The sequence below is a fragment of the Pinus tabuliformis genome, chromosome 1_2 (genome assembly GCF_031772625.1).
Source record: "Pinus tabuliformis cultivar Carrire ecotype Pingquan chromosome 1_2, CPIR1, whole genome shotgun sequence".
In the NCBI taxonomy this organism is placed as follows: Eukaryota; Viridiplantae; Streptophyta; class Pinopsida; order Pinales; family Pinaceae; genus Pinus; species Pinus tabuliformis.
This window is the reverse complement of record NC_142298.1, coordinates 940,856,165-940,868,317: the sequence shown is the minus strand read 5'-3', so window position 1 is coordinate 940,868,317 and position 12,153 is coordinate 940,856,165. Positions and strand designations below refer to the sequence as shown.

Genomic DNA, 12,153 nt, shown 5'->3' with positions numbered 1-12,153 from the left:
CCCTACCAGTACATAAAAACCCATTTTTTAAAAACCCTACGAGTGCATAAAAACCCATTTTTAAAAACCCTACCAGTGCATAAAAACCCTTTTTTGAAAAACCCTACCAATGCATATGAATACAATTTAAAAACAACCGTGCATAATTTTAAAAACCCTAAGCTAATTTTACATACAAAATCACACATTTTCGAAACACCCAAAGAATGGACTACAATTACTAACATGTGGATGGAATGTGCTGATAAAGACAAGAAATGGTAGCTAGTAGGATAATATATCTTATCGGTGAGTCAACCACGAAGCCACCACCATGCCCAAACACCACTACAACATTCATCAAAACCACAACACCTCACCATAGCTTACTTACAACAAAGACAGAGTTTGCATGTAAGAGAGACATGTAAAGTTAGTTATGGAGCAAACTACAAAAAACTTGACAAAAAGTCCATGGATAAAACTAGTAAAATTTCCACTTGCACTCATTAAAACCAAATAGAACCCATAACATGCATGTGCACCATTGAACCAAAAGAAATCTCCCATAGGCTCCATTGCAGTCAAATATACATTTCCACTGTGTGCCACGAGCATGGGGCAACGCTCAACCGTGCACAATCAACCACTGAAACACGCATAATGGTAAACCCCATGAACCAAGCGAAACAAGGACTGGTGTAATGGTAAACCCACCATGAACTAGGGAAAACAACGACATGCGTAATAGTAAACCCCCGATGAACCAAGTGAAACAACGACCAGCTTAATAGCAAACCCCCCACGAACTAAGTGAAACAATGATGCCGCAACGACGAATTTGCAGGTCTACCAGAGAAGGAGGCTGGTGGAACAACTATTGAGGTAATTCAATGCCCACACATAAGGCTTGAACAAGGATACACAACGCTAACAACCACTTTCGAAAACACCCAACACAAAACCCTAAGTTGCGCCAATTTCCTTTGCATTAACTTGCCCACCCACCACGACATGTGGCTCCACCAACTCGACACGTGTTGTATGGCTTATGTGGCATGGACCAAGTGGTTTCTCCCTCCCCTAGCTAACAAGTTTTTTTAGCTTTCGTCAATAGTTTAACGCCAAATGTAAAATTAAAAGGTGTAAACAATGAAAAGCCGGCAGCGCCTAACGAGCCATATATCAAGTATTAAATGCACCCGGAGATGCACGCGACATAGCTCGTTAACACGCAAAATGCCTTTTTTTATTTAGTGACGAGTTTTGCATTTTGCGTGTTAACGAGTTATGTCGCTTTCATCTCCAGGTGCATTTAATACTTGATATATGGCTCGTTAGGCGCTGCCATGAAAAGCCCACCAGTGTACTTGGTCGGTTGAACATAGTAAGTTGTACGATACCCATGTAAGATTTTCTCCTTGTGTACTTTCGTCTTATTTAGTTTCTCCTGGTGTACTTTTGTCTTATTTAGTTTATATTATCATATTTGGGAAAAAGAAAGTTAGAGCTTTTTAATCTTTGGTTAATAATTTAATGCCAAATCTGAAATTAAAAATATATACAATGAAAAGCCCACCAGTGTACTCGGTCGGTTTAACACATAAGTTGTACTCTACCACTGTAAGCGTGTACCTCCATTTTATTTAGTTTATAATTTATGTTATATGATTGCATTGGTCGACGCAATACTTTTTAAGTCCACAAACGATATCCTCATCTACTTTTGGAGAAATGCAAAATAAAGTACTTCAATGGTGACAGTATATATTAGTTTTTTATTGCGGAATTCACAGATGAAAGATATTGAGAGAATAATGGATTTTTAGATTGTCCTTAAAATCATCATAAACGGAAAATGAGATTCATCAAATATTCTGAAGTACTTTTAAATTTCCCAGATGTGATAGTTTAACTATTATGCACCAGGTTAGATTAGAGATAAGTTAAATTTTTGGATTTGCATTTTGTAAGTAGCCAATTTTTGGATTTAGTGTTTTAAAATAGGAGGTTTAATACGGGATGATTTAATTGTTTGGTTTTGCTTTTAAAAATGGCCGTTTTAATATCAATTGTAAATAGCCGTTAAACTAAGTGACTTATTGATCGAAATCTCGTATAATTTCACTATTTTATTATTTAAAATATATTTTAATATAGGAAAGGATTAAGAATATTGAAAATCTTAAGACATTTGAATTATGTAAAATTAGTAATTTTCACTCATAAATTTTTTAATGAAATAAAAATAAAAATCAAATTCCAATAAAATTTCTGCCCGAAAATAAACCAAAAAGTCGCTTTGTGAAACTACGCTTAGTGAATAGCTTTACCATTTTGATTGATTTCGATTGCAAACCTAATAAACGTTGAACTAAAGATTCGTTAATGATAACCACATTGATTTTCCCACGGATTTAGCCATAAGGCTATGGAGAAAAAGGTTTAAGAGGTTAAATTATAATCTTTAAATTTAATGGTCACAGTGAAAAAAGTAAAATCTATATTTTTAAGAGATTATAACTTTTGTTCCTATGTGTAAAAACATATTTAAAAATGTCATTAAATTTTTATATATCAAATAATAACCAATTAATTATATATTAAGTGTAATTATATTTAAATTTTGATATATTAAATATTGAATCTAATTTTATTAAATATAATTTTAATTTTTCTTTTTAAAATTCTCAAATGGATTATTAAAAAAATTATATTTTTGAAAAATATGACATTACATTTCCTAAAAATAACTATAAATATATTTTTAAAAATTCCATTAGTTTTATTACATATTAAATAATAACCTACGAATTAATTTTGATATATTAAATATTAAATCTATTTTTTTTTAAATATAAAATTTTCCTTACAAATTTAATTTGATTATTAAAATTGAGTATCTTTAAAAATATTATAATCTCATTTGAGCAAAGTTTAAAAAGAAAAATGTTAATAAAACTGTGCTGAAATTAAAAAATATCTAAATAAAAACTATTTACAACAATCAAAACAAGTTTTCCAATAACTCTCCAATTTAATCAAGATATCTGATTTAAATAAAGGTATAAAGAGCTTGTGAATTGGTTTAACATCCAAGTTGTAATCACCTACCCTCAAAGCTTCTTAATTTTTTTTTTCTTTTGTTTCTGATTTTATATTAACATGAACGTGGTTGATATATATGGATTATTATGATTTTTATGAGTAAATTAAGATATAAAAAATTAAAAAATAAATGTGTAAAATTTATATTATATAATTTGTACATTATATTTCAATGCAATGATGGAATGACTGGATATAATTTTTGTATATATATAGATATATATATTTTAAATTAAATTAGTTTATATATTTAAAAATACAATTTAAATTAAAACATTACAATCTCATTCAATAAAATTGTGATAAAAAACAAAAATGTAAAAAAACACTATTATAATGATATCTTTATCTTATCAACTTCATGAAGAAAAAATCAAAATCAATCTTTATCTTATCAAATTCAGGAAGAAAAAATTAAAATAAAGTATCTGCGCATCGTACCCAAATTAAGTGTGATCCAGTAATTTCCGGATGAACAAATCATTACGGGTATACTTTTCCAATCATCTTCTGAAAATATTAGCATCAGAGAACAAATTTACCGATGTACCATGTACCATTCTCACGAATGATCAAATTTCAACGCTTTTATTATCATAAATTCACGGGGAGCTATGGAATTCATGGTTTTTTTGCAAAAAAATGACCGTTCTAATGGCAACTATAGACTCTGGAACATGTTTCCTGTAGACAAAGCCAGCTTTAATGCCAACCTTAATCATTGGGTTTAGATATTTGGGATAATCTTCTGAAGATATTAGAATCTGAGAATAAATTTACCCGTGTACCATGCAATCATTCTGAAGAATGTTCAAATTCGAACGCTGTGATTATTATCAATTCCAGGGATCTGATGAAATTCATGGAATATTTTTCAAAATATGACCGTTTTGATGGCAACTATATATTCCGGAATATGTTTCCTTTCGAGAAAGTGCGCATTAATTTCAACTATAAATTCTGCAATATGTTTCCTTTTTGTTTGATTATGATTGCAATCATAATACATGCCGAATAAAAAATGTGTTAATGATAACTCTAAGTAGGCAATTTTAACCGTTAGAGAAAAGAAATATAATAATATAAGAGAGTTTTGAATCCATTTTAAATCTTAATTACCCAATTTAAGAGTAAGTCAAATCGACAACAACTTTATTTAAATTATCAGTAAATTTGACATAAATTTTGAAATATATAAAATAAATATTTTGGAAAATATAATAAAAACATCCATAACAATGCAAGAAAAGAGTGAATGTAACACTGTGCCATGAACCCCTGCCTCTGCCCCCATACTCATCTTCTTGGACATGCTGTTTCTCCTGTGGACGCCATAATGGGATCACCAACCTTCATCATTCAACTTAACATGCGGCCCAAGACAAAACCACCGGTCGTTGGCACACCATTTGATTGAACTCTGAAAAAGTCGAACTCCCTGTACTTTTTTTCACCGAACCCGACAATGCCATTTCGTAAAGGTAACAGTGCACCAAAACTACTATCATTCCACACGAACATTACGCAATTTACAACAGGAATTCTCGAATCATTATTAATGGCAGTGGGGCTGTTTGCTCTCTCTCCACCATGAAATTTCGCAATCTTTGTTAGACTTATTTGAATGATTGTGCTGGCTCTAACCAATATTCAAAGTATCCTGGCTTCCAATTGTTTGCTGCAAGAATTCAATAATGAGGATCGCGATTTTAGGGTATTGGGCACTCGTTTTGATCGCCAGACATGTCTCTGTGGTTTCTGCTTGTTCGGCTCCAACGGTCACATGTGGCTTCAGAAGCTGTGACATAACGAATTTCAGAGGGTCATGGCAGGATCGGAAGGTCTGCAAGGCCGAAAGAGTTGTGTACCCGAGAAGCGAGAAGGAGCTTATCGAGGCCGTAGCAGGCGCTGTGAGGGAAGGGCGAAAGATAAAAGTTATGAGCGTCGGGTCTCATACTTTTAACCGGTTTGCTTGCCCGGGTGGCAATGCCGGTGTTCTCATCAGTACTCGAGACTACAATTCAAGAATCAGAGTGAACAAGAGCTCCATGACCGTTACAGTCGATGCCGGAGTTCAATTGAAAGACCTAATTAAACGTTTGGCCGCGAAAGGGCTGACCCTGCCGCATACTACTTACTGGGACGCAGTTTCCATGGCCGGCGTCGTGAGCACGGCGGCTCACGGTAGCGGACTCTGGGGAAAGGGCAGCGGAGTCTTTGAATACGTGGCGGCAATGAGCTTGGTGGTTCCGGCGCCGCCTTACGAGGGATACGCCAAGGTAATCAGACTTACGCAGAATGACGAGGATCTGAAGGCTGCAAGGATCTCTCTCGGGGTGCTGGGAGCCATTTCTCGGATCACGTTTGCAGTTGAGAAGATGTTCAAACGGTCGGTGATTCTCAAGTTGAGAGACGATTTAGGTTTTCAAGACGCGGTCGTGCCTTTTGCCCGAGGACACGAGTTTGGAGACATAACGTGGTATCCTTCTCTGCAACGTGTTGTTTACAGGATAGATGACCGGGTTCCTGTTTCGGTTCCGGGAGAGGGAAAAAACCTACAGATTCTCTTCCGACCGCAGACTGTGCAGACTATCGTCCAGAGCAGACAAATAGGTAATCCCACTTGGGTATAGGTTATTTTTCACCCTTCTTCTAACTTAATTGTTGTTCGGTGGGAAACTTGTTTTTCCCTGATAGATCCTAATTGTTAGTTGGGAAACTTATTTTGATGAACTTCATATTAAATTCAAGAGAAGCATCGAGTAGAGATCTGATTTGAATCCTTGTTCAAAAATTCCTACTTCTTTTGCTATTTTTTTTGTGGGTTTATGTTACAATCTATGGTCATTGTAGAGGTCCATTGCAGGTTCAAAGCAAGCCCATTCCTTTTCTTCTTATATAGTCAGTATATCAGCTCGAAATGCAGGAAGTAAAAAACGGAATATTGCTCAATCTGACGCATTTAGTGTTAGCTCTGGTAAATAGCAATTATTAGGCATCATTGTCATTCATTATTCTTATGCATTGAAAAAGCATTCAGCAGATATTCTTTTATCTTATCCATTGAAAAAGCATTCCCATTCATTAGTCTCACCCGACAACTGGGATGAAAAACAATAAAATTAATCATTACTTTATTAGATGAAAAAGCATTCTCATTATGGATGAAAAAACAGTAAAATTGATCATTAATTTACTGTAGGGTGTTTTGATGTGAGCCATACTAATTTAGATGTTTTGAAAATATAAAAACATCAGCGCGCAGAGGGTTAGGTGGATTAATTTTTCATTTTTTTCTTAAATATAACATAAAAATATTGCTGTCTGAAAATTTCCAAAATCATATAAATATTATATAAAATCATAATTATTAAATATTTAAATATTTTCCGTTGTTTTACCGTTTGTATATTATGAATTAGTAATATTGACTAAAGTCTCTAAACTTTAAGATACATGTCAATTTTTAAATTTTCGTTTTATAAATTTGAACAAAATACTTAAATTACACCGTGTTATTGAATATATACAATAGATATGAATATATAATATGCATTTAGCAAAGCAATCATTATCTTAATGGTGAATTCTAGAAATATTTGGGAATCTAAGAGCCAAATCAAATAATTGACTTAACTTCATTTCAAAAAATTTCCATTACAATCAAATTTATTTCAGCTCATTATCACCACCATTTTCCATTGCTTAAGTAACTTTGACCACCCATCATTGAGGTAAAACTGTTTTATTTCTGTTTGCAATTCTCTTTAGCTTGTGTTCTCCTGTTGTCTATTTTAATCATAAATGGACCTCTGGATCACTCTACATGGATTCTGTTCTCTATGACTCTTTTTAGTATTAACGAACCTTAGGATCCACTATACAAATTGACATAGTTGCTTGTTGCTCTGCAGAGGAACAGATACAAGCAACCAAGAATGTGAACAAGCTCTGTCAGATAGCCAGTACCGGACTGAGCCAGACAATGCAGGCAGGAGGTGGATTCCTGAACGATGGGATCAAGTTCACCGGATACCCCGTTGTGGGATATAACAACTACATGCAGTCCTCCTCTGGATGCCAGTCTGACCCCAAGACTGACCAGAATCACAAGGCAAATATATGCCCGGCTAATGCAAATCGTTTGAAGGCAAATGATATCATCTGCGGGTGGGATTCTAGAGTGGACGGGAGCTTTTTCTTCCACACTTCCATCGCCATTCCTCTTTCCAGTATCGCCAGAGCTATTGAAGACATCAAGCTCCTCCGTGGCCTCAACCCTAAGGCCTTTTGTGGGATAGACTACTACGGAGGATTTCTGATGCGTTTTATTAAGAAATCGGAAGCCTACTTGGGCTTTAACGAGGACACTGTCGATATAGAATTCTTCTACTATCGCTCTCGTCAACCGAATGCTCCCAGGTGGAATGAAGATGTGATGGAAGAGATTGAGCAGCTGCTTCTGCAAAAATATGGTGGAAGGCCACACTGGGCGAAGAATCGAGTGTTTACATTCGATGGAACTATTCAAAGAGCTGTGAGCCTGGAAAAATTCTGGGAGGTAAAGCAGAGATTTGATCCATTTGGGTTCTTCTCAAGCGAGTGGTCGGATGCTGTGTTGGGCAAATGGAAATGGGCCACAGTTCAGAGATGGCGAGATGGATGTGCTTTCGATGGATTATGCGTCTGTAAAATAGATCGCCATTGCTCTCCACGGCATGGATTATTTTGCAGGCCGGGTAAAATTTGGAGAAGTGCTCGCGTTTGCAGGCATCAATGAACAAGAAAATGCTTTTTCTAGGAGAATGTCACAGAATTGGTTAAAGTTTTTGTAGGTTGAACCCGTTATAGGATTGGATTGAGGGTTTCCAGAATTTTTCTTTGTAGCATGATATTAACCTAGGTTTTCTCACACGATAAAGATAGGTTAGCTGTTCGAATCATTATAGTTCAGATCATAAATACCTTTGGCTGGATACTATGTAGTAGCATTTACAGTGATATTCATGTCCGTGAGGAGGGACTTTTACCTTAAGCTGATCTGAGATGAGTTAGAGAATTGATTTATACATTGTTTAATATGTTAATAAGATTTGGTTTTTCTTCCATTGGTATTTCAATTTTACTCATATAATGTCACTGTCACAACCAATGTATCTGATTAAAATAGGCTATGACAATGAAAAAAGATAGATAATTTAGATTAGAATATAAATTTCTGTGATTTATAGCTTTTTTCATGATAAATTTTAAAGTAAGTCACATTACAAATTTTTTAGTCTACCTGTTTCTAACCACTAAGTGTGGTTATTATTAAGATTTTTGATGAATGTTCTGATCTATACAATTTGATATATACTACAGAAAAAATAATTAAATAATTAAATTGAACCTTAAAGAATGAAAAATAAGATATTGCTAATTATAAAAAAATTAATAAAATATTATTTAATGAAAAATTACTAATAACCAAAATCTTTCCCTATCATTTAATATCTAATTAATAAAAACATTATTATTTTCCTTTAATATTCTTAATATTATTAGAAATCATCTCTAATGATTCAAAAAAAACAACACCAATTAAAATACAATTATAATCAATAGAATAATTAAAAAACAAATATATATAAATTAATTAATTAAATTAAATAAATGCCCATGTGGCTTTGGCTTGACCGTGAATGGGTGCATTGTTAATGCACTCCTTGCGATAGGTCACTGGTTCAAATCCCCCGTGGGTGCTTACCTACAAAAAAAAAATTAAATTAAATAAATAATAAAAATAAATAAACAAATAAATAAAATACAAGAAATGAATAATAAAAACAAATAATTAAAAATATAACGAAATAACTAACTTACCATAAGAAAAGAAAAATGAATAAAAATAACCTCTTAGGAGGAAACACATGCTCTTAACCATTAGGCCCATTCAAACTATATAAAATGAAACTAAAATAAAGGAATCAAATAAAAATAAAATGAAACTAAATAAAGGAATAAAATAAATAATAATAACTATCACTAATTAATAAAATAAAATAATAAAAATTATAATAATTAATTAATAAAAAAAGAGGGGAGAGATCACAAAACAAAGGGGAAGAGATGAAGGAGAAGGAAAAAATCTGGGAGAAAAGAGATGGGATCCAACAACTGTTAATTTTCCATCTGTCGTCCATATTCAACGTATGAGACATTTTTTTGATTTTGATGGCCTCCCTAAACTTGCGGTGATAGAAATGGTTAATCCTAGCAATGACACTAGACTCTTCCAAACAAGTGTGGCACTTTGTCTTCTCAGCATGTTCAACTAGAGATGAGGACCATGCCCTACAATGCTTGATATTAGCAACACGCTCTTGATTTCTCTGATTTATAGGTCGACCGGTTTCCCTAATGTATGGGGTCCCACAAGAATAGGGGATCACATAGACACCTCTCATGTTCTTTGGGTCCAACGAGTCTTTAACGGATTGGAGGGAACCACCAATGGTGTTCAAGGGTCTAAAGGTTGAAGAGATGTTTTGTTTCCTTAAAATACATGCAATCTTGTGAGTAGTACCCTGGATAAATAGAAGTTGAACACTGCCAAATAAATCGCTAGGGTCTTTCCTTGGTTTCAGACCTCTGTTCACATTTAAGAAAGCTTTGAGACCTTGGAGCTTACTATAGCCATTATTCTCAAAGACTATAAGGATATAGGTTATCTTATTTTCCAATTGCTCATCATATGAAACCCTAAGAGCCCAAGTGGTCAATAATATTCTCAACAAAAATATTTCTAAGAAAAAGGTGAAATTTAACCTTTTCTAAAAGAGTAAAAAGCTAGGAATAAAAAAAAACTTAAAAAGATTAATCAGCCTCTTATTATTAAAAGAAAGGAACATAGGAAAAAAAATTAATGTTATTGTTATTATAATGATTAAAATTAAAATTAAAATTATTATTATTAAAACGTTACCAATCATAATTATCATTACAAAATAAATTAATATCACTATTAAAATTCTTTTCATATAAACACATAATAATATTATTATAGTTAATGGGAAAATTATGATTAATATTAAAATAAACTCTATTATTTTTAGTAATAATATTGCTATTATTTATGGAGGTTAAATTGAATATATTAATTTTATTTCTAAAAAGGAGCTCACAAGGGACATGAGACTAAGGGAGGAGGTTAGAATGGGGTAACTGGAAGGAGGAGGTAGACGAGGGGAAAGGGACGGGAAAAGACTGGAGCTTATACACTTCAAACCAACCCCAGAGTAGTAAGCGGAGTCGGCGGATAGGTTGGATGGTGAAACTGATGCGTTAACTGAACCATCTGAACATAACCCATCCTCAAACTTTGCGGGGGAGTCAAGCACAACTAAAATGCTGGGGGAGGACACTGGATTTGCTAAAATCGCAGATAAAACATTACACAATTGAGTTGGATCACCACTATTGGCAAACACACACAAAATCTGAAGCTCCACCGCTATTCTCAAACACACAGCCAGAATCTGAAGATCCGCTAATTGCCTGTGAAGGAGAAACACCACCTTTGAATGAGCTCAATCGAAATGAAGAGGAACCAAGCTAAGGGCTCATGCTTTCATGGAACGCCAGATTTGGAATTTGGGAGTTGATCCATGAACCAAGGGCTGAAAGTTGTTCCCGGCTTATTTGACTTCTGGAATGACTATATGATGATAAAATTTTCCCTGAATTGATGCAACCATAAGGCTACTACACCCTCAAACCTTACCGGGACTATTCTCCCCCTTATAAGCCTTTAAAGTTCATGCCCACACACACACACACACACACATATATATATATATATATATATATATATATATATATATATATATATATATATATATATATATCGGAAGCGTAGGTTTGATGCTTCTCTTTTAAAAGCAGAACCACTTAAACTATCGGAGTCATTAAACTATAAGGAGTGTTTTGTATTGCTCTTAGCCTTGAAAATCCCGTTCAACACTTTTTATCGAAAATATATGAATACACAAGAAATCAAACAAAACCCCGCTCCAAACGCTTTAATCGGAACTCAAGTTTTATACATCCGCCTCTATAATTATCGGTAGATCCTTCCTTTGGAATATTGCCTCCCTATTGCGTGCTCCAATCACTGATCCCTGATCGACTGATCTCTACTGTCCATTCCCCTTTCCGATCTAACGGTCAGCGTTGATCCCGAACATTTAAACTGTCACCAATTCTCCACCGTCGATTTGCGCGTAGCGGATCTGATGGTCCACATATTATTTCGAGTGGACAATTAACCCGGGGTTTAACCGCCCGATAAACAGTTTTCTATCTCTCCTCCTTGCCACATGTCGAATGATGAATGGAATGGGGTCTAACCTTCAATATTGTTTACCGTCCTTTCGCCATCTGAAATACCATACACTATTACAAAAATGCTTCTGCGATCCAACAGCCACGGATGATTACGATCTGATGGCTACGATTTAATCACATATCGCATAGTCGCAATCCTCCAAGACAGCCTCTTTCTGCTGCGATGCGCCGATCCAATCAGTCTTTCGGACCTGATAAGAATATAAGCCACCCTTTATAAAGTTTCAAATCTGAATTTCGGATCCAGTTCGGTGTTTTGCAACGATTCCTAGTGTAAATGGGTTTTTCACTTGCGGGACCAAAACTATGTAAAAAGGCTTGCCGACACGCCTCAAACAATGTTATTTAAAAGAAAGGCCCCAACTTCTATCAATCACATGATTTAGGCATTAATCTTAACAAAACAAAGGGATACTTACTCGAATTGAATACAAAGAAAACTAAAGCACATCAAGGGTTTCCGCAGACCCAATAATCAATCATAAACACAGCAATTTCATTCATTCAATATAAAATGATCACAGAGTCTCGCCTTGGCCCGAATTCACAAATGAAAGATCTTTGCTATCAAAATACAATCCACACACTATACTTACTCTCGCTCTACTCAATCCCTGCCTAAATCTTTCCTCTTTGGCCTGATTCTACAAATTAGTGGCCTCTGTTCCTAATCTGCCC

The 12,153-nt window shown here is 34.5% G+C and overlaps 1 protein-coding gene across 1 annotated transcript; it reads left to right on the top strand.

The window, feature by feature from the left end:
• The first annotated feature begins 4,684 nt into the window (after positions 1-4,684).
• Positions 4,685-8,132, top strand: LOC149209046 (L-gulonolactone oxidase 3-like). Its single transcript, XM_089394197.1, has 2 exons — positions 4,685-5,700; positions 7,002-8,132. The coding sequence occupies exons 1-2, from the start codon at positions 4,782-4,784 to the stop codon at positions 7,865-7,867; spliced, it is 1,785 nt and encodes a 594-aa protein (XP_089250323.1). The 5' UTR covers positions 4,685-4,781; the 3' UTR covers positions 7,868-8,132.
• The last annotated feature ends 4,021 nt before the right edge of the window (positions 8,133-12,153 follow it).